Genomic DNA, 27,704 nt, shown 5'->3' with positions numbered 1-27,704 from the left:
TTTTGATGAAGAAGCATATGCCAGACTCCTCTCCCCTCCTCTAGCCAGGTATTATTTTCCAACAGCTGATCTCCAGATGCCAAGGATGCCAAAGAAATGGGAGGAGCTGCTGTCACGGACAGCAATGGTACTCGGGGACCTGGAAATCCTGGCTGATTTTGCATTAGTGTCCCCAGCTGTTCTTATGCTGCTGTCATTTGGTCCATCTATCTGTTTGGAAAGAACCACAGAGACACGTTCGTGGGCGTGAGCTGCAGCGACGCATATGGTTTCCTCCTTGTCATGGATCAGGCCTTCAAGAGCTGAGAATGAAGGGGGATAATTAACACTGAAGAGGGCTTTGATCAGCACACTCACTAATATTAAAACTCCTATCACACTCAACTAAAACATTATCCGGGGAAAGGGGTGATGGCGAGGAATATTTAAAAAACAAATGTGACCCCAAAATAAAAATCCAAATTCCAATATTATTGACCTGAACAAATGTACTTTTTTAATATCTCATTTGGGCTCCAATCCTATCCAACTTTCCAGTGCTGATGCAGCCGCAATGCAGCCCTGAGGTAAGAGAACAAACATTACCTTATATTCCATGACTGGCCCCCTCACCACAGCATGCAGTGTCTCACTGGCACACCTGCATCAGTGCTGGAAAATTGGATAGGATTGGGCCCTTTATCTATAAAACTTGACTGGAGGAAAAAGGTCTTATTAGCAGGGACTAGTGTGCTGAGAGATGAAGGAAACACCGAAGAGATTTATGTGGGAGAACTCAGTTCTGTGTGGGGACGGGAGACCCGAATGAAAAAAAAATTTCTTAATATTTAACTTATCAATATATCCTTAACTTATCCTTAACTTATCAATATATTGGCAGATCTAAATGTTTTTTCCTCAGCACCTGTAAGGGTCAAATGTGTTATTTAAAAAGGACCTGTGAATTCTCCATAATATTGCAGAAGCCAATATTTTCCTCATCACAGCCAGTTTCATGAATTGCAGTGCAGCTGTGGCCATGCCAGATGACGCTTCCTCATTATAGCTCATTTTCCTAAAACCATGTCATACGATACAAGTTTTAATGGAACCAAGGAACACAACAGAAAATGAAAATATTAAAAATATTTATGCAAACTATACAGGTAGGAACAGGGTATCTAAGACTGCAATCCTCAGGTATTAAGGGCCCAATCCTGAAGCTGGCAGCACTCAGGGTTCAGTGGCGCCAAAATGATGACAGCCAGATCCTGTGGGTGCCATGGCTACCGCCGGGGTCTCCTCAAAGGAAGGGAGCATTTGCTCCCTTTCTCCAGGCAGACAGCAGCTGGTGGCAATGGATCCCCTCAGCTTTGTGCCCATGTTTTAACAGGCACAGAGTTGAAGAAGTCTGTGTCTGGCCACCTGGCTCAACGGGGGTGTTCAGGATGCGGCGGCAGATGCTGCTGCTATCTCCACCCCACTTGTGGACCCAATCCTCTTCCCACCCAGTTCTGCCCTCCCCATGCCCTAGCCTGGCTCTCCCCCGCCCCAGAAAGCCACCCTGCCACCCAGTAGTCTCCCTTTCCTTGGTCTGTGACATGGTGTCCTCTTTGTGGCTCTGAGGCTCAGAAACGACTGGCGCTGGCCCAGTGCCAGCACTCACTCCTTGCTGAGTGCCGCAAACATGTGTTACAGCACATTCACCACGCTTCGAGGCTGCACTGAGACTCAGCGCAGGCTTCAGGATTGGGCTGCCTGTTCCATTGAACTCAGTAGGACTTACTTCTCAGGAAACATGTTTAGGATTGCACTGCAAGCAAATCTTGTTGCTGTTCCTTTCTATTCTTTCTCATTATCTAGTGCTTAGATTACACTGAAGATCCAGCACACAGAACTGCAAGGATTTAAAAATTTCTCTCTTTTCTGTACTTACCATGAACTATTAAAATGAGGTCCACCTTTTGTGCTTTGCCATTCATATGTTGTATTAGGAGACCTAAATGCATCACACAAACAATTAATTTTCTTCTATTAGCAACTTATATAGGGATCATACTTGTGTACTTCATACTTCAAGCGTACATACTTGAAAGTAAACCCACTGATTTCAATGGCACTTCCAAAAAAGCATGTTTATGACTGGTGCCTGAAAGCTTTCCTCTAACAAGCTAGCCTGGGTTGAATGGTTGCTTGGTAAAAAGGGCCTGATTCCAATTTTGACAACAGGACTGGCCCATCCCTGAGGCCATCCCTCAGGCAGCAGATTGGTTTGGGCTGCCCATATATGCCCAACTTGTCTCTGTTGTTCCTTCTCCTCCTCCTTCCACTCCCTGGATTGGAAAAGGAAGAGGACAGAGAGGAAAAAGAAATGTGGAGGGGAGGAGCCTGCTGAGCTAGAACGCTGAAGAGTGGGAGGAGCAGAGGCTGGCACAACATTAGGTAAAGGGGACAGCATTTGGCCTGGCACCTTAGTTGTCAGGAGGTCTTGGATCAGATGTGCTTTAAAATCTTCCTCTTGATCTAAGTGAGCAGAAGCCACTCCAATTAAAAAGCTAGCTTCAGAGTGGGTATGCATGTTTTGAACACTATAAGCTGGAGACTCCCTTATGAGCAGATCCTAGCAATGCATTTCTGCTGACTGTTGTTCTTTGAATTATTTTTAATTACCTCCAACATGAAAATGCACAAAGATCAAAACATCAAGTCAATAGAACACAGCTTAATTCTGCTTAAAAAGCATACGTAAATGGGGGGGGGGAGACTAAATTGAAATTATTTTTTTGCTTACCAAGGAACATGATGGAAGCCCGTTTTACAGGAAGAAGCTTGCTCTCAACATAGAAAAGGCCCTGGTACAAGAATCTCTGGAGATTTCCCTCATGTTTCTTCACCTGGAAACTCAGGAAATGGATAATTGGTGTCAACAAAGACTAAAAGTAAATTGAGCAACTCTCACAGATGTTAAATTTGTAAGGCTATTAAGAGAATGACAGCAAGTCCTATGCATGTCTATTCAGAAGAAAGTTCAATTCGGTTCAATGGAACTTATTCCCAGGAAATGTGCATAGGATTGCAGCCTTACAGTCCAATCCTAACAAACTTTGGCCTCCTCAAGGTCAGGGAATGTTTGGAGCTGCATTGTGACTGAATCAGCACTGGAAAGTTGGTTAGAATTGGACTCCCAGTCAGGTGACCTAGGTCATCTCTGGCTCACATCACACCTCAGTCATAAACTTACTAGGAGGGTTAAGTAATCTAGTCCTACATTATAATGTTGGCATGGTAGTAGTAGTAGTTTACTTTAAAAGACTGTTGTAGGACTGAAAACTCAAGCCTATGCATGTCTACTTAGAAGTAAGCTCCATTGACTAATTATACTTACTCCCAGGAGAGTGTGTATAGCAGTGGTTCCCAAACTGTGCGTCAAGGCACCCAAGGGTGCTTAGGCGAACTTACATGGGTGCCACGGAATATCCCCAGTGGTCTCTTCTTACCAGCTCTCCTGGGCGCTGCCATCTTAAGTCACATGAGATCTTGCATAATTCAAAATGGTGGTGCCCAGGAGAGTACAGTGATGGTGACACTGTGAGAAGACTGCAAGGTGCCCAACTGTAGGTTTGGGAACCTCTGGTGTACAGGACTGCAGCCTCAGATCATGTATGCTTTCAAATCGAAGAAAAGCAATACATAAACGACAGCATCATCCCTATCCCTATGGCTTTTGCATGTCCAGTACAAATAATTAATGAAGGTGAAAAACAGTATGAAAACCTACATTAAGGAAGTTCTACTTAATCCATCATAGATCAGTGACTAGCAGCCCAACACTATTCAGGGTTTATGCTGACGGATCTCACAAATAGCAAATTTATGCACAAGGTCTTGCATAATTAAAAAGACAGCACCCGGGAGACTCAGGTGCTGGCGCGTCCGTGACAGGACTCTGTTACTGCAAGGTACCTTGACCGTGGTAAGTTTAGGAACCATTGGCCTATGGAGTGATAACGAAAAAAGATTTTCCCCCCCTCATCATTAGATTTGCCGCTTTGATCTTTTAAAGTCATACCAGCTTGTCCTTCCTCTTACCCTGTTGTGGCTTAAAACGTACATTTTTTTAAAAAAATTATTGCATATAAGCAATGGTAATTAAAAAATTTTTTCAGGTTGGTAACCTTTGCCACATCCTGCTTGTTTTATATCTCTCTGTTATTCTCTACCTAAGAGAATATGAAAAGATCATGTACATAACGTACCAGGTACTTGCAGGTTTCATCCAGAACGTCTTCATGCTCATACCAGGCTTTATCGCTGACAACTTGCTTTGGCAGTTTCCATCCCAGGAAGTTAACACATTCATCTAAGGTGCATTTACAATTCTGTAAGTCAAGTTGGGATTATACCAAGTGTGCGTTATTCACAAGAGAATATCAGTATCTGGTATCTAGTTTTAAAATATGGTTATGAAAAATAAGAATATTTATAATCCACAACACAAGTTCTCAAAGTCGTTTACACAGCAAGACAGAAGATGGTTCCTTGCCTGGAAGGGAGGCCCAACTTGATGCAGGCTGGTGCTCAAAGCAACACCAATATCCTGCTGCCCGCTTTTTTGTTCTCTCTCGTATGCAGCAATACACACTGTCATCATCACCACCTCCTCTCCTCCCACCTCTTCTTCTAAACTGGCTGAGCAGAGAGGATCCTGGGAATGGAAATTCTCAGGTCCCATCAGCCTCCCCAGCCACCCAGTTCAAAAGTCTTATGTTCTTAAGTGGTTGGGGAGGATAGGAAGCAGCGGAGTGGTAATGGCAGCCACTGTCGCCTGTCTCCCAGTTGGGAACAAGGTTGCAGTGATGGCTACCTCCTCCTCCAGTCCTGCTATGGCCATCTTCCAACAGCTTGCTGTCTCCCCCACTCTCTTGCTCAGAACTAGTGCTTTGGCTTGCCTCATGGCTAGGTCGCTCCTGCTAAAGGGGCTCACTAACAAAAGACTCAAGGGTGACACCAGCAAACAGTCACTGGAAAAAGACATCAGGCGGGGGTGAATAGAAACAGTTGCTCTCCCCCTGCTGAATGAAGAGTCACAACTTTAAAAGGTGTTTCTTTGCCCAGTCAGCAGACGATGGCCAAATCCATTCAATGTGGGTGTGTTACAGGCAGAGAAAAAAAAGTGGTATGACAACTTTTGCTGGAAGGAACTGATTGGGATATATATCTTTTCTTGATGGCTCACTGGAAATGGAAAAGTGACAGTCAGTAGAAACGTACTTTGGTGATGTCAGAGTTTTCCTCCTGCAGATGAAGAAGTAATGGCACCAGACTGTTGAGTGTTTGGCTTTTCATAGTGGCTGCGTTGCTTTTCTTGCTTAGCTTCACCATTCTCCCAAAAAGAAAGATAGCGGAACCACGCACACTTTCTTTCTCCTGGAAGCATCAAAACAAAGAAAGCCAGTGAGACTGTTTCTGGAGAGAGTAAGAGCCAAACTAGACAGGTCTTCACGCACACTGTTAAGAGGTGTGCCTCTATCCAGAAGTGCCTCTGTTTTTCCTCCCCAACGAACTAGACACAGGCCTCAATGCCATGGGTGCACGCTGCACATTGCTTCTGTGAAGCTGCTTTATGCTTCTGAAGCAGGTATGTGTCACTACAGCAAGTAACTACTCTGGGGGCAAAAACAATCAGTACATGTGGGGACAATTTTCAGCAAGAACCTGGCACATGGGGAAAGAATGAACCTCCTTCCCCCTGTGTGCTGCAATGCCAGTCAGGACTGGGTCCTCTTATGACTGCATTTTTTCTTTTGAGAAAATAAAGGTGCTTCCAACTGGAAACCTAAAAGTGTGTTAGCCCATCCATATAGTTTGACCCTAAAGTGCATAATGATGAAAAGGAACTGACTAGCTTGGACCATTTTCTCATTCATAACATGAGGAAGTACTTCTCTGTCCTCCATTAGAACAGCCACTTGTTAGGGCTGCTGTAGTAGTTCCCTGCATTGAGCAAGCTGGACTAGATGATCTCCAAAGTCTGTTCCAATTCTAACATCTTATGATAGGCAGGATGAAGACGCAGATCATAAGTGGCAGATTTGCCAATGCCACTAAAGGACAGCAAATGGTCAATTATAGGTTTATTGTAATATTTTTGGCAGGGGTGGGGGTGGGAATCGTTTGGCTTTTCTGCATCAACATCTTCTCTAATTAATATGAGAGAGACAATTATTAGATTTTTACCCTCCCTTTCTCCTCAGGATGGCATCTGTGGTTCTTCCATCCTATTTCCCCCCCCCCCGTGAAGTTAGTTAGTTCACCCCTGTGTTACTTACTTCACCCCTGTGAAGTGGGTTAGTTAGGCTGAGTCAGTAATGGACCCAAGGTTACTGAATTTCCTTTGTGGCAAGCTGGGAATTTGAACCTGGGACTGTTGGGTGTTAAGTTCAGTGCTCAAGCCATTACACCATGCTGGCTCTCTTTATTAACAGGAATCCAGAGAAAGTCACTTTTGTGAAATGATAGCACTGTTTCCTGGCTGGCAACAAAATTCAACCAGCATCATTTTCCCAACCTGTCTCACGTGCACTGTTGCCTTACATCACCAAAGAGATCCTGAAGAGAATGGCTGATGTCGCAAATGCAATTTGCTCCTTCTGGGCTGGTAAGAATCTTCTCAATTTCAACAACGGTCTCTACAAACAGTTGCCCATCCATGCCAGAGAGGCCTTTTGTCATCTTGGGCAATAAAACCTTGATGTCCTGCACAGAAAAGGGTAAGTTAAGTCCCATTAATGCAATTAATATAACAAATTACAGATAAATTATTCTGACTTTAAGTGTAAACTGGAAACAGTAAATTAGACACAACATAATGTTGTAGTGGGAGAATGTGAAGCTCCAGGAAAAGCACTTGCACTCACTTTCTCCAACAAACCATATTGATTTCCAGTGTTTTCCAACAGCCCTGATGTCCTAGTCTTATTGTCCAGGATAAACAACAGAAGTTGGGTATATATATGCTGCTGCACTTTGTTCCCCATCTCTCGCCTCTGTTTATGTTCATATGGAAAATGCTTGTGCAAGATGTGGAAGCATATTGAAAATAAATCAGAGGTGGTGTCAGAAGTTCCCCAAGCAGGGAATTTGCTAAGGGCCTAATGCCAGCAGGGCTTCACCAGGTCGATCAAATGTCAGTACTGATGACAACGATAGCACCCAGTGTGCCATTGGGGGCCTGTGGAGGGATGCTATGGGGGACCCAGTGCAGGCCTTTTCCTCAGCAGTCTGGTGCCAGCTCTAAAGTAAATGGTAAACAATAAAATCAATGCTTGGTAAAGAGATTCTGGATCTGCTCTGCAAGAATGGGATCTAATAGCTCCACTGGAATCTGATTAAATCCTCCATCAATGTTTTGAAGCACTTCCAATGGCTTTTGTGGAATAACATGATTGCGGTTTACCTTCCCTGGCCAGTCTGCCATTTTAACTAGTCCTTTGGTGCACAATGCCCGGATAACCGCATTTTCATTAGATAGTCCTTGCTTCAGACGATTTAAGGAATACTTCTCTGGAAGTCTCTTAGCCTCTGGCATAGCAAGAAGCTAGAAGGCAATGAATAATAGTTGGAAGGGGTTGGAGTTGGAAGGGGTCTACAAGGTCATCTAGTCCAACCCCTGCCTGTAGGGGGTTGTTCCCTTGCCCATTGTGAAACTGGTGGACAAACAATTACCAGTTAGTTCTGTGGATAAACATCTACAAGAAAATATTCATTAGCCAGCATTTGATACCCAGTTACGAACTGTGGACCAAGTCTGACAGCATAGCAGACCTTCCATAAAACATGTAATTTGTTTCATGATCTATGAATGAAACTGTGTTTGGCAGAAAGTATGCTGAAGGCAGGATTCAGCTAATCGTTTGTTTTAAAAACATTGTTCCTTCTCTGTCAGCCCAATCCTACCTAAATCCCTATACAGTGGTGCTAGCATGGGCTACGCTGCATCCCACAGGGAATTCTTGGGTGTGGGGGCTTAGGTATAATTGGGCTGTTGGTACTTTGAATTGCATTCCTTGTCTATTATGTAATGAAATAGGATTGAGCTTCCCTTCAGATGAGGAGGTACAAGTCTAATCTACTTTAGTTGGTCTAAACTGGCTTATTCCCCTCCAGTAAAACCTCTGTACAAAATGCAACAGGTTCACATAGGAACTTTCCCCAACACTTGACTGGTTATGCAGCTGTTTTCTACTGAGTTAGACCATTGGTCCATCTGGGTTAATATTCTCTATGGTAATTTCGAGAGTTTCAGACAGGGGGTTTTCCAAGTTCTAATTGGAAATACCAGGGATTGAACCTGGGAACTTCTGCATGCAAAGCAGAAGCTCTGCCATGATGGTCTTTTGCCTTTGGCCACTTAACATTCCCCAAAAGTCTCCCATAGTTTCACAACACTGGAGTTGCCGTGTAAGGTCTTACTTCAACAAAGAAAGCCAGTGCTGTGATCTGGTGCTCTTCATCGCCTCGCTCCAGGAAGGGAACGAGGAGGTACAAGATCCTCAGAAGGTCATAACTATTGTTTTCCAACATGGATCTGGTTAGGAGAAACATCATAGATGGAAGCTGTTACTGATGGCAGTTTCCTCTGAGCTTTGGAAGTTTAATTGGTGGGCTGTGATGACATTTTACGTCTCACCTGGCAAGACGGCCTACTCCTCGATGGTGATCTTTGCAGCTGGTGAGCTTTTCCCCATCTGTCTCAATAAAACAAAACTCAGCATAGCCTTTCACAGCTAGGAAAAGGGTCTTCAGTGTCTTCAAATAATAGCTGAATTCCAAACATAGAACAAGACACATCAGGGAATGGGTGTAGCATAGTGTTTTTAAGAGTATAAGAAGCTGAGCTGAAGAGCACATGATTTGCATACAGAAAATCCTTGGTTCAGTCTTCAACATCTCCAGATAGAGATGGGGGAAGACACCTTGGAAGCCCTGGAGAGCTGCTCTCAGGTACAGTAGACTAAACTGAGCTAGGTGGATCAATAATCTGACTTTGTAGCCCTGTAGAAACTATGCAATTCAAATATCGCTTCAACCATTCATTCCCTCTGAACCAGCCTCTGCTATTCTTCCAGACTCAGTCACCTTTTTTCTCCCTAGGGTGAAATAATACTAATCTCCTTTACGTGGGCTGATGCAAGAATTACTGAGATGATGTAGTAAACTTCCAATATTTGGGCACCTTTGGAATACATTGGACTATCAGAAGGCCTGTTCCAGGCTAAAGTGCCATCAGCATTGCTCAGGTGGCTGCAGCAGCTTGGAGCAATTGCCAAGCTTCAGGCACTGTGCTTCGACCTGCTGCTGGCACTGTACTTAAAGCACAGCAACCACCCTGCTGGGATGCACACCTGGAGCCAAGCCAGCTGGGTAAGCACTGACTGCAAGCGCAGCCAGCAACCGCTGCAGTCTCTCGCTGGCCAAGGAGCCTGGACTAGAGGTGGTCAAGAAGGTCAGAATGCAGGGACGAAAGGCAACATGCAATATTCTCACCAGGATGCCTTGTAAACTGGGGAAGAGACGGGAGAGCTGATGTTGGTACCATTTTGATGCCAGGTTATTGGGAGTGCTATACAACTGGATGCTGTTGAAATTTTACTGTATTTGTGAAGCACTTTGAACACTATTTAAATGCCATATACATATTGAATCCTGCTACTGAATTGCACTCATAGGAGATAGCACTTGAAGGGACAGAAAACAAACCCCCACCATCTAATCCACTCATTCCCACCAGTTATGTAACAGCAATGGAGCACACCATACGCTCACTGAGGTGTTTGGCCCCTCCCATTACAACGGTGCTTCTCTTATATTTACCGCACAGGCTCACATTCCTCCTCAGAAACCAGTGTCGATATCATTTCGTGCCTGATGTTATAGTGCAACTGAACAAGCAGTGTCATCAACACCCGGGGGTAGATGAAGAGAGCCACGTCTGCACATCTGGGCACAGAAAACAACTTGCAGAAAGCACAGGATACCTGGGAGTGGGAAAGAGACAACTCAGTAGGATCTTATCTCTGCTGTTCTCATTTCGCTGCAGGGGGTGTAATTTCCGTAATTATTACTAATCTTTTTCCTTCTCTGCTTTCCTTCCCTCATTCATTGAGGGATGTAAAGACTTTTTTACTGGCAGGACAGAACAATGGTCTATGCTGCTTTTATATACCTAATTGGCTATTATAAATGTACATGTACGTTGCTCTAGATCAGGGGTGCCCAAATCCCAGCCCTGGGACCACATGCGGCCCTCAAGGCCTCTCAATGTGGCCCTCAGGGAGCCCCCCCGTCTCCAATGAGCATCTGGCCCTCTGGAGACTTGCTGGAGCCTGCACTGGCCCGACACAACTGCTTTCGGTGTAAGGACAATGTTTGACCTCTCGCGTGAGCTGTGGGATGAGAGCTTCCTCCACTGCTTGCTGTTTCACATCTGTGATGCAGTAGCAGCAACAAAGGAAAGGCCAGCCTTGCTTTGTGCCAGGCCTTTTATAGGCCTTGAGCTATTGCAAGACCTTCATTCATTCATATAAGTTCCATCTCTAATAAATTCATGTACGATTTATTCGTACATTTATTCAAATTTATTCAAAATTTTAAATTTATTCAAATTTAAATTTAATTAAATTTAAATTTAAATTTATTCAAATTTTAAATGTAAATTAATTCTTTTTTCCTCTGGCCCCCAACACAGTGTCAGAGAGATGATGTGGCCCTCCTGGACACATAAACTCTGGACACCCGTGCTCTAGATTGAAAGTCTAATTAACAGGTATATGATTATGGAGGTCTGAATGAAGGTGAACTGACACAGCAGAAACATAGGCAGCTCCGTCTGATTTGAATAATTAATTGCCCAATGGGACATAAATATGCTTAAGAACTGCACCTTTACAGAGTCCCAGATGCAACACAAACAACCTTTTCTATGGCTACATGCTGTCTGCAGATTGCTTCAAACATGACACTTTCTATAGGAAACAGCATACAACACTTACTTCTGCAATGACGATCACACATACACCTGTATGCCACATACATAGGGGCTGTTGAGATATTGCTAACTCATGGTTTAATGTTATATGCACCAGCAGTCATAAACATCAGGTGCATAAACTCCCTCCCTCCTCTCAGGTGCTGCAATCACAAGCTTCCAACTCCAATTCACAGTAAAGCATAGTTTGCCATTGTATCCAATCTGGTTCTGTACAATCCATATTTTATCCTCAAACTGCAACAGATCCTGTTTTGCGCATGCAGGCTGTATGAGGGCAGGTGACATCTGGGGCACAGAAAATTTGCTGTCACAGGGCTGCTGCCGCCGCCATCTCCTTGCCCTCATCCACTCAGCTAGGAGGGAGCAAGGGACTATCCTGTGGTGTGGTGCACCTCTCCTCTCCCCACCGCCTTATGTCCAAGTAGGGGAGGGGCAGCAGCCACTGCTCCCACCAAAAAAACCGCAGAGGGCAGCAATCAAGTCCCCTACTCCCTCACCTTGCTCCTTCTTCATATGGTCCCTTAAATGAATCAGAAAGTTGGGACATGCTGTTAGCCTTCCTGCTGTATCTGCATTTCAGGTTCCTTTCAGGCTGCTGTTAGCAAGCAGAAAGCATATTGAAGCAGCTCTATCCATAGCAGGCTGGAGGGAGATGGCAGCAAGTTCAGTGAAAGAAGGCACGCTGAATCTAAGTTTGATGCTTCCCATAACCCACTGCATAATGTGAGCTGCATTGTTGATATAATCAGTGGGCTGGCTCTGTGGCAAGCAATGCTGGTTACCATGACATCTGAAACAGCCAGTTTGTACATGTACTAGGAAGAAGCAGAGCAATTCCAGTTTCCCCCACATCATTACATACAGCAAAATACACATCTGTGCAATCATCATCGGACACAACAATCTACACACAGGTTGTGTACTATTTACTGCAAGAGATCTTGGCTCATTTGAAGTAGCTCCTATAGAAGGGGTTCCGGGAGAAATTCTGGAACTTTCTTCCTTCTCTCTGTTGGGAAGGAGAGCCAGGTTCAGAGGTGGATTTGGGGGGCAAGGGGGGCAAAAGCCAAAGGCATTGCAGCAGTTGGCTCTGTTGGGATGGCACCACTGTGTCCACCACGGCACTACCTCCACTCGTCCTCAGGAGCAGTTCCAGGGGCAGGCGAAGTTCCATGCTGCGGCACTTCGGCACTCTGAAAACCTTCTGAGGCCTCTGGAGCACCTTTAATAGTACTTCCAGTTTTTGTCCAAAAACTTGAAGTACTGTTAAAGGCACTCTGGAGGTCTCAGAAGGCTTTCGGAGCACTGAGGAGTGTCATGTAAGGCTCCGTAGTGGAGTTAAGTATCCCCCTGGGGGTGCGGCATATTGTGAGCCTGTGCCCCAGGGCAGCACAGGGTCAAGGTCTTCAACTGGCCAGGTTTGAATAATTTCTTACAGTCAGAGGTGTGATATAGTTGCTGGTGACCTTGGGGTTCATTTGTAGCTTCTTCAACAGTATGTGCACAAGGGTAATGAGTTCATCATCGGAGAATGTTTTGGTCAACACATGCCACATCTCAGTGGAATACCTGCAAGGTTAGGGCAAGGCAAGTGAAGGGAAAGACATTTCAAGTTATGCATTCAGGACTATGTCAAGACATATGCCCCCAGCCCCCCATCATACTTTGTTAATGAAGCCTTCAGAGATAACATCCAGATTATACTAGAATTCTGCTGAATTCAAAACCCACTCTCTGCTTGGTGATATTTCAGTCAGTCCTTGTTAAGCCATTATATTACTGTTGCATTTGAATATTTTCTAGTGGACCAACATGGTGACCTGTTGGTTTGTTATGTTAGGGATCATGACTTAGGCCCAAGCTACCAAAAGGCCTGCCTCTCCCCATATGTCTACCACCCAGAGAGGCTCTGTTATGTGTTGCACCACCTTCTGACCTGTGGTTGGCATGTATGTGGGGGAAGGGCCTTCTCTGTGCCCCATAAGATCTATCTTGCCTCCTCTGTATATTGCTTTTGCTGCCATCTGAAGCCACATCTGTTTAAGATGGCTCTTCATCTTGTCTGATAGCTCTGTTTTTGCTACAGTGGGTTGTTTGTGATTAATAGATGTGATCTGTTGTTGTTTGCTACCTTATGTATTTTTAGTTTCTCACTGCCTTTAAAAAAATGTTTTTCAGCTGAAATTCTCCAGGTTTTGAGTTTTTGTTGTGGATGTGAGCCACCTTGGCAACCTTCTTGGCTGAAAGGCAACATTCAAAATTTTACAATGGAGAAACTAGGAAAAAGTAGTGCTTTTTCCTGTATCATGTAGTATCATGTAGTGCTGATGAGAGAGAATGGTAGCCTTAATGGATTCTCCAGGGTGCCTAAACAGACAAGACTGAACCATTGGGACTAAGTTTTTAGCATCCCAAGAATCATGGAACAATGTACCTGTCAATCGGAAGAGGACACTGTAGGAGGGCATCACAAACGTCTTTCATGTATGTTTGAGCCAGAACAGACACAACCTTGAGCATTATTTGTCTGCCTTGAAATCGATAGGTGGAGCCAAGCTGCAGATAAATCTTATCCACAATCTCTGGTATCTAGAAGAAGCAAAAGTAGCAGCAGCAACTTAATTTAAGTGAAATATCCAGGTGGAGGTAAGGAATGCATGGGAGAGGGATTGCACTGCAAGATGCAAACCAGAATAGAAATGTTTGTTTAAATTGTTGGTCCCTTCCTAGACCATTGCAATCACCACAGATGACAATGAGAGAAAACCTATTTATGCTCTGTTATCCTTTGTTGCAACTGCAAAAGGTTTCTGGGTGTATATTTTATAAATGGAGATTTACATTCCAAAACTGAGAATAAATGAAAATTGCCTCTTCTGGTGAGTTTGGGGCTTCCAAAGACTGGTGCAGGCAGCCGGAGTCAGGAAATCAATAATCAGGTACTGACATTGGAAAACATCCTGTGAGTGCTGCCATAGCCCAGCTGGTAGCATCACAGTGAGAAGACAGATGGCCCTTCACCAAGATTCATTTACCACTTTCAGACAGTATGTTTGCAGGTGATAAACGTCATAGCAACTCTCAAAAACAAAGCAAAACACCCAGGGCAGCAGTCAAGGGTTTGTTCCTTTCCTCCCTCCCCCACTCCAAAGGCCTCCTACCTGCGCTTGTAACTTGTGCTTGTACTGCTCCAGGATTACATGTGTGATGGTATGTGATGCCACAGTGCTGTTCTTATTGGATTGCTTTAGGCAGCCGACTGCAGTCAATAACAGCTGTGTCATCTGCCTTGATGTGAGATACGGCTCAAATTCCTACGAGAAAACAACACAGAACAGCATCTTGTACCAAGTTAAGTAGGAACTCCATTGAGAGAAGGATCATAAGGGCAGTTCCATTGGCTTGTACTCTCAGTCTGAAGGAATTTTGCAGGCAGGAAGGATGCAAGCAGCCAGTTGCCAGCACTGTTTATGCACGTGCGAATGTGTCTCTTCCGACACATGAACACATGCACAATCTTGGGTTCGAATCTGACTGGCCCAGAATTGAACTGAAATTGGGGGAACTGGCAAGACTAATAGAATGAGAGGTCAAATCAATAAGTGCCTGGCGGTTTTGGGATTGTTTATGCAGATAGACTCTTAAATTGGCAGAAAAATCCTCTATTCCAGTGATTTTCAACCTTTTTCATATGCACACTGACAAATCAGGCACACTGTTGGTTTTTGGACAATTGACAAGGCATACTGTGCTGTTTGGAGGGGGGGCTCACATCCCCCAATGGTGTTAGTAATAAATGATCCTCTCCCAAATTCCACTGGTTGTAAATGGCTGCTCTATCCGATAGAGGAACAAACTAACCACAAGGCTGAGCTTCCAAAAAAGGCAGCGTTTATGACTATAGAAATACAAGGAAAAAGGCATGCTTGCTTTGCTTCAATGATCAGTTACATAGGACTTTAAGTAGTTAAGGGTGAAAAAGATATTTAGATATAGTCCCATTGTGGAGTTAAATTAAAGACAAGAGGAGTGAGAGCATAAGTCAGGCAGCAGCTGCAATGAGTTGGCTCCTCAGCTAGTGATGGCCCAGCCAGCAAGAAGGAGAATATTAGTGGGAGGCTTTAAACACTCCAGAGAATTCAGGTTTTTAGAAGGGAGGGAGAGTTGTTATAAGAATCAAAGGAAGAGAGGAGAGAGAGAGTACCGATCCTTAACCTGCTGGACAGACCAGCGGATGAGCCTTCTCTGCAGGAAGGCTGGTTCCAAGGAAAAGGGAAAACGCAGCAAAAAGGTGCCCCTTTGCTTCACAGAAAAAATAGTTCCTTCAAGGGTGAGGGTGGTTACAAAAGCAAGAGGCTTTCCAGAGTTGAACAAAACTTTCCCAAAGTGGACAGCATAGGAGCTTTCAGTGGAGAAGAAAATGCCACAAAATGGAGTCTCTGCAGTGTAAGAGACCACCAAAACACACAGCACCCTGCACTGCGTCAAAGATTGAAAAGTGACATAAAATGGAGGGTGAGACCTCCAAACATGCAGCATGGATGTCTTAGTTCAGCAGTAATGATGACAAAGTTCTGCTTCCAGAGCAAAGGTAGTTATAGACAGGACTTTGCACAAAGACAATACAATGCTGGGAGAAGCTTCCTGGAGAGGGAATCTGAAAAGACTGTCCAGGTGGCCACTGTGCAGTAGGACTTGAGCTTGCAGTGAAAGATGGAGCACCCCAATTTGCAAGACTGTAGAGCAGTGATTTTCAACCTTTTTCATCTCATGGCACACTGGCAAGGCACTAAAATGGTCAAGGCAAACCATCAGCTTTTTGACAATTGACAAGGCACACTGTGCTGTCAATGGGTGCTCACATCACCCAATGGTCCTATTGATAAATGACCCTCTCCCAAATTCCCACGGCACACCTGGGGACCATTCGTGGCACACCAGTGTGCCACGGCACAGTGGTTGAAAATGGCTGCTGTAATATATATAGGACTATGACTTTAGGCTTTCCACATTTGGTTGTCTGAAGGAAAACTTGAAAGGAGACAAGCATTCGTCTATCAGCATGATCCTATTTGTGTTTATTGAGAAATAAATCCTGCTGATTCAGCTGGGACTTACTCCTCCCAAGCATGCATAGCACAGTGGCCTGAATGAACTACAATCTACATGTGATAGAAATCATTACCTGTTCCAGATATTACTTTGAACTCATCGTAATTATAATTACATTAAATGTATTCTTCTATCAGAACTAAGTAAAAAAGAAACAATCAAATATGCAATAAACTATAATTTGCAGATTCTTTGTGCTGCATCACAACCCAACGCTGAAGATTTACCTTAATAATATGAGTGATATTTTCCCCGGGGCTGGGAGGCAAATAGGCACCCAATGTCACCCTGTAAACTTCACACTGCTCTGCATTCAGGAATTCTGTTTTCATTTCATTGCCTAGTGATAAAAAACCCAAAGGATTTGTTTTTAATACTCACTTCCTTCTTTTCCTTGTATCCCACTTCTATCCCAAATTTCTCATTAGTTCTCACAGCAGCAATGGACAGCAGTACAGGGGTCCCCTTTCCCAATTGAGATGGTGGCCACCCATGTCTTGGCACTTGGCTCTAGCATAGGACATGAATGTCTTCCCCACCAGGGATTCACTTTACCTAGGTTCCACTATGTGACTACACTAGACATCACCTTCTGCAGAACAAAGGTGACAGAGGTTGCAATATCAGCACAACATTCAATGCTTCTTTTTCAGTGGGAAAGAAGAAACATGTTTCAAGGGGAACAAGCTAATGGCATTATCTGATATTGATATGCCATATTTCCTCCTGCTGGTTTCTCAAGAGAAGCCATGATGGAAGGCTGCAAAGGAAAAAGATTTCATGGAGTCACTTGGAGATCGTCACCATTGCAGAAGGCTTAGCAAGGCTTGAGAAATCATTGCAGTGAAGCTACTTGGCAGAATGGGGCAGTCACGTCAGTGTGTGGATAGCTTGTCTTCATTGTCTGGGTCCTGTTTCAGTCATAGACCCTGACTAGCTCTCCTGATAGAATTGGCAATGAGAAACTAATTGGGTGATTGTAAAACATCCAATCAGGTGGACCTGTAAGATCATCATCTCTAGGGGTGTTTTCTTTCTTTAGTTTGCAGAAAGGCATTTGTGTGTGTTGCCCCAGTCTGTCATTGAAAGCAACTGCTGCTTTATGGGAGACAGGCCCATTCACCTTGCCACATTCTGAATGAAAGGACCATAGCTGTGGGGCGGCATGAGTGAACCAGTATAGGTAATCACGTAGGGTATTTATCATAGACATTTTAATCTTCCTGTCAATGCCAACCACTCTCCCAATTTCCTCACATTTTTAAAAATCTTTTTGCAAACTCCCTCCCTTTTTACTGCTTGATTCCTTGAACCCTTTAATAAACTTTTGTTTTTTTACCCCTCTACAGACCTGATCTAAATGCAGTTGGGTCAAGAAATGGGTTGTCACATTTACCAAACTAATCTTAAGTAATTTCCAATATTGTTTGGCTTCAAGGGCGACCCCTCAGAATTTGGGGGCTCTTTTTGTTAACCTGGGAGAGGAGCTTTCCCAAGACAAGCTATTTCTGCTTGGGCTACCTAGCCCTGGGAGGTGGCAGTGGGAAAATAATTCATTTCCCAGTAACCCCAGCCTAACTAGTAAGGAGAGGAAAACAATCACTAACTGCTAGAACCTGTGCCCATTTTGCCTGCTGCTCCTTTTCCTTGACAGCTGCAGAATACTGTTGAATCAATGATGTGCTCTAATTAGAGCAATTCTCCGATCATCAGTTTGGATACTAGAGTTTTGAGTGATCTCTTACCCTGTTGGCGTAGCATAAGGTAGTATAGGATATAAATGCCTTCCATTGCCCGGTTGCCAATTGCTGTATCTGGGTCATAGATGCGCAGGCACAGCTGACCAATCAAAAGCCCCAAGTTAGGAAACTCATCATCATCAGATATCTGAATGGAGATATTGAAAATGCTGAATGCTGCCTGGAACTGAACTGATTTCTTCTGGTGGGTCTAGATGCTGACCCATGTCGATCTATAGCATCCATAGAGGGAAAAGCACAGTGGCTCCTTAGGTGGCTAGCTGGATCTTTGTGGCCAGGGTGACCAGATACAGTGGAGGGCAGAGTGCCTGTACCTTTAACCATTGAATAGAAGAGGGAATTTTAGCAGGTGCAGCTCAACATGGAAGGGTTTAAAAAGCTGCACCTGCCCAAATTCCCTCTTCTATACAATGGTTAAAGGTATAGGCACTCTGTCCTCCATTGTATCTGGTCACCCTGTTTGTGGCGGTTTGATAGTTAAGATCAGATCATAATAAAGCCATAATATTTGTAAAAAATAATGTGGACATTATGAAAAGCCTCACTTTTTTTGCCTCTGGTTATCGAGAGCTACATTCGCTCATCTTTCCTTTGTGCTTGGGAATGGAACAAAAGTGAAACAGGAAGTAAGCATCTGATCCCAATAAAGCCGGAACCCCAAACTTGTTAGCCCAGCAAAGCAAACAGCCCTTGGTTGCTCATCTGGTAAGATGAGGCATACAGGCATTCAGGCCTGTTCCGGAACTCCCTGAGGATAAAAAAAAAAAATCAGTGGATACCAAGTCAGTGGAAAAATAGCTTTAAAGACCCACTTCTGGATTTCTTGCTCCTCCACTGTTGCCCCAGAATGCATTGATATAGACGCTATACCACATTCAGCCACTAGATGGGATGAATAATGGAATCTAGTGGAAGGAAATTATAATTGTTTAACAGCACAAAGGTAGGAAATCCATTGTATATGTGTCAAATGTTTCCATAGCTTCCTATGGTACACACTATATGGGCCTGCTTTATAGTTTTGTGGCATTCACTCACTTCTGTCCACAAGAGAGGCTTAAGATGCAATTGATGATACAATATGAAAATATGAACTTTGAGTCTTGGAGAATGTTTACCGTTTTGCATCTTATCCTCTCAACACTTATTGCCAAGCCACAACAAATAAGCTGTTACTCACACAAAATGAAGGATTTGTGGCTGCACATTCTAACAGGAATACATAAGAGCTCACTGCTCTTGCCCGTTCATGCTCTAGTCCTGATGTCATCCAGGGTGCCATGTGCTATAGAGACGATTGGGACAAACTAAGATAAAGTGCATGTTTCCGGATTCTTACCTACAAAAACCACCCCCTTGTCTCCCTGACTAGATTTCTAGGGTATGACTGTATGATTGAGAAAGAACATCAGAGGCAAGATGATATAGTGCAGCATTTCTCAAACTGTGGGTCAGGACCTACAAGGTGGGTCATGTAGCACCTTGCTTAGCCACCATTGAAAATACCATGCTGTGAGCCAGTGGAGCCATCTCTGTGCCGGCTCCGAGTGCCTCAAATGTGCCATAAGGCACATTTTGCCTACTCTGAAGCCAGCTGGTTTGGCACACAGACCCATGCATGGAGGCCCAGCCAGCACTGAGTGGGTGGTGCGTAGGCTGGGAGAAGGTGGTGAAAGGGTGGAATGGAGGTGAGGAGGGGTGATGGGGGCAGGGGAGGGCAGAACAGGAGGCGGATTGGGCCTGAGAGGGGAGCAGGATCAGTGGTGTATGCCATATCCTAACCCTTGTCCCCAGCCCGGGCAGTCCTACGTGGGCTTCTGGGTCTGCACCTTGTAGGGGAGGCAGTGGCTTTACTCTGGGTAAGGGAAAAGTTATACCCTTTCCCTGAGGTGACCTCCAGCTGCCACCTAAGCTTTTGGATTCAGCACAGGCTATGCGATCTGGATGTGCCAATGCATCTTAGGATTTGATAAATTAATATCTTTTGAAAAATGGCTTTAATTGAATTAAGCTTTTCTAATCCCTGGAATAGCATTTACCACTTTACTGCTATATCTGTCTCCTCCATAAACCTAGGCATTGGACCCTTCTCAGGAGAAGAGAATACAAGTGTATATTTTTTTTACAAATTCCTTTAGCCACACATAGATCACAATTGCTAACATCTAACAGTATAAGCAGTTGGGTTGTGTTGGGTCTTTCTGATAGCAGATGTCTTAGCATTTCTTCCAGAGCCTCCACATTCTGGCGATACAGAGCCTGAAAAGGTAAAACAAAGAGTATAACATTATATAATTATATTATTACTCATGTAATATGAGCCGTCTATGTTTATAACAAATTCCAAGGTTCAGGACTGAACAAGGTTCAGGTCTTTCCTATTCACATTCATGGGAGCTGCACAACAAATTGACTCAATGTATTGTGTCCTATTATGGAGGTAGTTGTTTACAAAGTACATAATAGCAAAAGTATAATAAGCTGATAATAAACTCACAATTTTCATGATAGTGTGAACTATGTAACTCAATTCAGAGAGATGACACATTTCAAAGAATATTGAATATATATGTGATATATGTTATCAAAAATATGTGCTTAATTTTGCCAGTGTCTAATAAAGTCCAATTTTTCATTAATGCAACGCTACTTTACCCCCTTTTACCCTCATATATGTTGTTAATTTTGCCATTATTAGTAAGGCATAGTAATTGCATAGTAATGTATTTTTTTTCTTCTCATGCTTGCAATGTTGGTACAGTATCTTTCTCATGTCCCAATGTTTCACAGTTGCTAACATTTCTGAAGTCAATGCAGATGCATTAATTGGCACATTCTTTGTATGAGACAGTGGAAATAGAAAGAGGTCTCACAGTACAATCCTATATATGTCTACTCAGAAATAAATCTCATTGTGTTCAATGGAACTCATTTCCAGGAAAGTGCAGATAGGACTGCAACCTGAATCTAGTTTAACATTTGTTATAGTTGCAACATTCAATGTCATTTGGTATTGTTCATAGCAAGCCGACTTCCTGAAACAGACGAGTGATGCTACCCAGAATCTGTCTTTATATTCAATATTCTTTGAAATTCATAGTCACTCTGAACTGAATGTTTATGGGGATGGGGTGGAACTTTTAATGCTATCACAGCATTCTTACAAAAAGTGATTTTACTTTAAAGAACAAAACTAGAGATTTTTTTAAAAAATTGGCAAGGCAATATGCATGCACTTATTCTTCCTGTGATAGAGAAATACCTCTGCACTGATGTTGTCCCCACTCTGTTTTTTTAAGATGTCAAGTGGTGGCAAGGCAAAGATGCTGGCAATACAGATCTTAAGCAGCTTCTCTGTAATCCAGAGTCGTGGCTTCACTTTGCTGAGAGCGAGGGGTAGCAATAATGGCGAATGGGAGAGAAACAGAAAACATTCAGAGTTTTGTCATTTTCTCTATGGAAGCAGCCATGGATCACACCTTCCAATCATTCAGTAATGGGGAAGGAAAGGAAGCAATATCTGTTGTAACAGATGCTTTATGAGGTTATTGGTACTAGAATGCACAGCAAGGTGTGGTAGGCACCAACCATGCAAGCAGAGACTTCATGCAATTCTACAAGACAAGGGACTTGCATGAAGACCACTTCAAGACCATGACTTTGATATGGGTTCAGAACCGCTGCATCCTGGCTAAAAAACTGCAGGACACACACACAAATATGCTACGAGTGGACATTGATGCAACAAAATAAAATAAGATAGACAATTGGACTATTCTAATGTATAGTAATGCTCAAGTTTTCCTTCTGCATCAACTGAGCTCAAACAAGCCTATCTTTTCTAAGCATTTAGTTTCAACTAATACCTCAGACATGGTTGCTCATTTCTAATAATCTTTTCTATTTCTATATCACCTTTGTCCAGGTCTGCAGTGGCTTGTACCTGCTTACCCAGCTTGGATACTTTACAGCGCTTCAATGGTGGCCATTTTGGGAGCACTGCCTCAAGAAGTGGCAGTGCTCCTGGGATGTTGTCAGATCTGCCTGGATCTGGTGGAGCAGGTAAGGAAGCTGTGGGGAAGGAACAAGGTGTAGGGAGGCTGACTGGGCGTGGATCCCACAGTGATGGCATGTGCCTGAGCCAACCTCCCTTTTTGCAGCCTCCCATTCTCTTTCTCTTCTCAGACTTGCACCAACTATAGAGCTGGTGAGGAGACCTAAGGGGATTTAAATTCGTTTTCCCCTCAGATGCCTCCTGATCTGCTCTCCAGCTGAAGAGTGTGTGCCTTTTCAGTGAGGCTGCACCAGTGGCATACAGGGGAAGGATAGGATTGGGTCCTAAGAAGCAGTAAGGAGAATCATCAGAAGAGTGGTAGACTTAGTACAGTTAGGAGTAGGGGAGGGACAAATGACTACCCATTAATATGTTGATGAGGAGGGAAGTACTTGGTTGCTGTCTCTGGAGGTGAGTTGAATAGTCTTTTCCTCAGTTCCTGGAGAGGGAAAGGGGTTTAATCACCTTTGTCCTATTCCTCTGTGAAAAAGCTCTGTGATACACGGAAGGAAATGTAGACTTTGTGAAGCTATCCTACAGGGAGGAAGAGGACTAGAGTGATTTAACCCTCTTTCCTCTTGGGGAAACTGAGGGAAGGACCGACTGACCAACCTTCAGAGACAGCAACCAAGTGGAGCTGGAAGTTCCATTTACTTTTTGTCCTTCTGCCCTCCCCATCTTATTTGGGAGAAGGACACATAAGTGAGCTGAGGTATTTGGGAAGACTCCAGGGCCACATAATTTCAGAAATGGGTGTAGAATGTAGACTCAGAATACCTGAGCTCTTCAACAAGATGCATCCCCTGAAGGCACAAAGCAGTAGTGTCTGCGTCTATGTGATCCAGTGGCAAGTCCAAAATATCTTTCTGTGAATGCAAGGTGTAAATATGCAAATAAATGGGGTCTTAATCATACCAGTGCCCAAAATCTTTATTCACTGGGCCCCCCATAGCACCCCTGTGCATTCCCTTAGGTCAGCATGGCTGGTGTATGTCTTTGGGCAGTGTCTGACTTGCACATACAAATGCCACACTAGTGGCCACTTCTTCTCTCCTTCCACATTGCACTACCCATGGGAGCAGGCCACTTGTGTGAACGCTGCCCAATCTTATCCAACTTTCCAGTGCTGATGGGGCATGCACTGCATCCTGTGGTGGTGGTGGGTAGTCACAGAGGCTGCCTCAAGATAAGGGAACATTTGTTCCTTTACCTTGGGGCTGCACTGCAGCTGCATCAGCTCTGGAAATTTGGACAGGATATGGCCCTTAACTGTGCATGCAAATTAACAATGATTAACATAAGAATTGTCCTCATTGGGCAGCTGCCCTGAAGGATCCATTGCTGATCTCTGAAACCACCTCTCTGCTCATAGCCTTTGAGCATCAGTTGTGGAGCCACTCCAAATTTGCCTCTCCCACCCCAACCATTCCACCCCAGGAGAGAGGGAGCTCATGGAAGGCAGTTTGCAACTCCCTGAACCCCTGGCCCTGATTTGGTCCTTAGCTCCAAGATCTAGTGGGACAAAAGTCTGAAGAGCCATGAACAGGACTGGGCTGTCACCAAGTGATTTCAGATATGCTTCATCATTGTTTGTCTCCATCAAGCCCTCTGCCTTGCACAGTGGGGAACTCGTGGTCCTTACATCTGACTCACCATCAAGAGATTGGCCCCCTCTAGCTGTGAACTCACATAATCATTTTCTTCATCATTCTCACTCAGGGAGGATTCCTGCAGATCTCTCTTATACTAGCAAGAGATGGAGAAAAAGGCTTATGCTATTTTCACATCACTATATTGTCTCACTATATTGGCTCAAAGTCAGTTACATTATAATACATGAAAGCAAGGCAACAGCACAGTAGGGTGATGGGAGGATGACCATATGTATTCATCTGATTGCCTGGTGTTCCCTGCTTTAATACACCACGGGTTTCAGAATTTGAAAACACTTCATTTGAGTGAACTGGACTTTGAGCTTGGGACCAGTGTTTTCAACCTCTTCATAAATGACCTGGAGACATGGTTGAGCAGTGAGGTGGCAAAGTTTGCAGAAGACACCAAACTTTTCTGAGTGGTGAAGACCAGATGTGATTGTGAGGAGCTCCAGAAGGATATCTCCAAACTGGCAGAATGGGCAGCAAAATGGCAGATTTGTTTCAATGTAAGTAAGTGTAAAGTTATGCACATTGGGGAAAAAAAAAATCAAAACTGCACATATAGGCTAATGGGTTCTGAGCTGTCTGTGACAGATCAGGAGGGAGATCTTGGGGTGGAGGTGGACAGCTCGATGAAAATGTCAACCCAAAGTGCAGCGGCAGTGAAGAAGGCCAATTCTATGCTTGGGATCATTAGAAAAGGTATTAAGAACAAAACGGCTAATATATAATGCTGTTGTACAAATTGATGGTAAGGCCACGCCTGGAGTATTGCGTCCAGTTCTGGTCACCACATATCAAAAAGGACATAGTGGAAATGGAAAAGGTGCAAAAGAGAGCGACTAAGATGATTACTGGGCTGAGGCACCTTCCTTTATGAGGAAAGGCTATGGCATTTGGGCCTCTTCAGACTAGAAAAGAGATGCCTGAGGGGGGATATGATTGAGACAAACAAAATTATGCATGGGAAGGATAAAATGGATAGAGAGATGCTGTTTTCACTCTCACATAACACCAGAACCAGAGGACATCCACGACAATTGAGTGTTGGAAGAGTTAGGACAGACAAAAGAAAATATTTCTTTACTCAGTGTGTGGTTGGTCTGTGGAACTCCTTGCCACAGAATGTGGTGACGGCATCTGGCCTGGACGCCTTTAAAAGGGGATTGGACAATTTTCTGGAGGAAAAATCCATTACGGGTTACAAGCCATGATGTGTATGTGCAACCTCCTGATTCTAGAAATGGGCTATGTCAGATGCAAGGGAGGGCACCACAATGCAGGTCCCTTGTTATCTGGTGTGCTCCTTGGGGCATTTGGTGGGCCGCTGTGAGATACAGGAAGCGGCACTAGATGGCCCTATGGCCTGATCCAGTAGGGCTGTTTTTATGTTGTTATTCCAGTGTGCAAAAATTTCTTTAGTGTAAGGCAGTGAAAGGAATTTTTCAAAAAGTTGGAACATGATATCAACAACACAGTTTGGTTTCCACATTTCCCAATCCTCTCTTAAATTACTGAGAGTCCCAATCACTCACAATCAACTTCCTTTCCTCTAGTTTTGCAGCACAATATTCAGAAATCAGTCTCCATGGTTACAGAATGTGTAGACCACCTATATTCAACCACTGCGCCATGGTACATTAGTGTGCTGCGAATGGTCCGCAGGTATGCCATAGGAGTTTGGGGGAGGGTAATTTATTAATAATGGCCATTGGAGATGTGGGCTTCTCACAGGCAGGACAGCATACCTTGCCAATTGACAAAAAACTGATCGTGTGCCCAGAAAATTTTGGCACTTTCTCAGTGTGCTGTGAGAAGAAAAAGGTTGACACTTCTGTAGATTAACTGGAAAAAAGGAATCCCAATTTCTAAGAACTCCATTGTCATAAATAGGGTGCAATTTTTTTTGTTCTATTTTGCAAAAATGAGAAGCCAGCCCATTCGGTTGAGGAACCAGAATGGAAAGAGAGTCAGAGATTTGCACATGCCTGGTTTTTTTTTTTTGGGGGGGGGGGGGGGGATACTGTTCTTACTGGGGCATTCTGATTTCCCCATCAATAACACCTTTCTGCATTTGCTCACAGTCATTCCTATTTATCACAACCTCACAGCTTTCAACCTCACAGTAGGTGAGGCACCCACTAGCCCCACACTGGGAGTTGGTACTTGGTATGGTGGCACTAGGTGTTATCTGGTGCCAGAAAAGAGGAATTGTGTGTGGCACAGTGTCTTGGGCACTGGCAGGTCTTGAGCCAGCTCTGGTAATCTCATATTAAGGAAGGCACTTGGGATGAATATAGTTAAGCTGTGGTTACCTGGGAGTAAGCCCCATTGAACACAATGGGACTTGCTTCTGAGAAGACATGCATAGGGTTGTACCGCAAGAGTAGGAGCCTCCTAGGACTTGTGCATAGCTACACACAAGGGAGGAAAACAGACAGACTCATTGATTTCTCAAGTTTCCAAGCCCAGTTTTAAAGTCACCAGTAATGGTGGATGCTTAGACTTTTTTCTCCCCCTCAAGTGAATTGGAGAGTATGAATATGCACGAATGCTGGTGTTAAGAGTCAGCAAAAGGTGTAGATAGAAACTTGCAAACATGCTCTGTATTGGTGCAAAATGTATGGAAGGACAATGGTAAAACTTGCAGAGTAACATGAACATGTTCCTACCAGGTTCAGGGCCAGTTTTTCAGCGCTGAGTAACACACTCTGTCTCCTTAATTCTGTTTCGGACTCCTTTTTTTCATGTGTCTTAGATCTTACTGCTGTTGATAAAATAAAAGGTAAATGGAGCTAGAAAAAAAAGGTGCTGTGGTTATGAAAATGTGTGCTGCCTGTCCCAATACAGTTACAGTAGGGAAGTTAACTAAGGCTTCCTAAAGTTTTTGTTAAAAAAAATAAATCCCTAGTTCCTCCTCTATTGGACCTTCTAATTTCGAATCCTGAGCAGTTAGCGTGAGACTCTATTTTCTCACAAACTCAAAGGGGACCTGTCAAGGTGACAATTCCTAGCTGACCACAGCATCAGTTAAAGCTGTCAGGAAGTGCCCCTTACTTGTATATGTAGAGACATCCTCTAACTTCACCTGACCAAAAGACCCTTGGAATTTTGGTGGGTTGAAATTTGTTCCAGTTTGAACTTTCTTTCTCATTTCAGATTTCTGACCTATGCAGGTCAGATACTTCTCTACATCACATGGGTTCTGTGAGGCTTGAGACTGAATGGTTCAACCATGTCAAACACCTAGAACCAATTTAATTAGCCAGTATGAAGTGCCTCCTTAGCACTGGCTGGTATATCAGGCTAGCAGAAGGGATCTAAATGATCATTATTTTAGTTATCTTTGTCAGTCAATCTATTAGGGCTGTTGTAACCATGGAGAGCCTGCACTGGGAGGGAGTTGGACTCAAAGATCTAGTGGGTACCTTCCAACTCCATGATTCTATAAACTGTTCTTGACCTAGGTCCCACTTTGTTTCCCAAGCTCTTGAACACATTTTTCACCTTTGAGTTGTATACCAAGATGCTTCAACGGTTTGTCATGAGGACTCTTGAACACCACTTCCTTTCTTATCAGAGGATGCTGTTCAGTTTGGTCTTTGGATGGCTCTCCTATTCCAGTGGCCTGACTCTTTTTGTTTTCTTCCATCTTTTGGTTCACAAGCGAGGATTCTTAAACCATCAACAGAGTACCTGATTCTTCATCAGCTGGGAAAGGCTTTACGGTATCCTCCTCTGGTTCGTTCACAATGTATAGCAAATTTCTTTTGGAGAATCTTGACCCATAACTTGAACCGCAGGCACAGCTGTTCAAAATCTTGAAGGTGGATGTTCACTTTATATACCTGGGCTATGTTCCTGAATTAAAGTCAGGAATTTATTACATCAGAATAGTTTCACTGGTGAACTTCAGATATTTTGCCTTGCAGTTATATGTTACAAGTAAATCAAATACATCCCACAATTGCCCTCACAAAAGACAATACGGGAAAATTATTTGTGCATTTGAAAACTGGAATGTAGGGTGGTGGTTTTTTTTTTTTCATTCTTCGCGTGATATTGTCCCCCTTACTCAAACAGTGTGGTACTAA

The 27,704-nt window shown here is 43.8% G+C and overlaps 1 protein-coding gene across 1 annotated transcript; it reads right to left on the bottom strand.

Annotated features, from left to right (window-relative positions):
- Positions 1-51: 51 nt before the first annotated feature.
- MROH7 (maestro heat like repeat family member 7) lies at positions 52-27,262 on the bottom strand. The gene is made up of 21 exons (XM_066624606.1): positions 27,118-27,262; positions 26,283-26,377; positions 23,609-23,701; positions 22,733-22,821; positions 21,164-21,284; positions 20,065-20,160; positions 19,082-19,186; positions 17,887-18,028; positions 16,369-16,481; positions 14,191-14,343; positions 13,464-13,618; positions 12,466-12,598; positions 9,853-10,016; positions 8,669-8,800; positions 8,452-8,566; positions 7,436-7,576; positions 6,574-6,735; positions 5,251-5,406; positions 4,236-4,358; positions 2,771-2,873; positions 52-302 (listed from the first exon to the last, which is right to left on the bottom strand). Exons 1-21 carry the CDS (start codon positions 27,260-27,262, stop codon positions 52-54), a joined length of 2,787 nt encoding a protein of 928 aa, XP_066480703.1.
- Between the last annotated feature and the right edge of the window lie 442 nt (positions 27,263-27,704).

The sequence above is a fragment of the Tiliqua scincoides genome, chromosome 4 (assembly GCF_035046505.1).
Source record: "Tiliqua scincoides isolate rTilSci1 chromosome 4, rTilSci1.hap2, whole genome shotgun sequence".
Lineage (NCBI taxonomy): Eukaryota > Metazoa > Chordata > Lepidosauria > Squamata > Scincidae > Tiliqua > Tiliqua scincoides.
This window is presented reverse-complemented; position numbering and strand designations above follow the sequence as displayed.

Excerpts from the sequence above, each read along its gene's own strand:
- MROH7 (XM_066624606.1), bottom strand. The coding sequence starts at position 27,262 with ATGGAAGAAAACAAAAAGAGTCAGGCCACTGGAATAGGAGAGCCATCC. Across the intron at positions 20,161-21,163 it reads GGGACAACATCAGTGCAGAG|GCTCTGTATCGCCAGAATGT; the intron begins GTATTTCTCTAT and ends TTACCTTTTCAG. Across the intron at positions 303-2,770 it reads GGCTTCCATCATGTTCCTTG|CTCTTGAAGGCCTGATCCAT; the intron begins GTAAGCAAAAAA and ends CTTCATTCTCAG.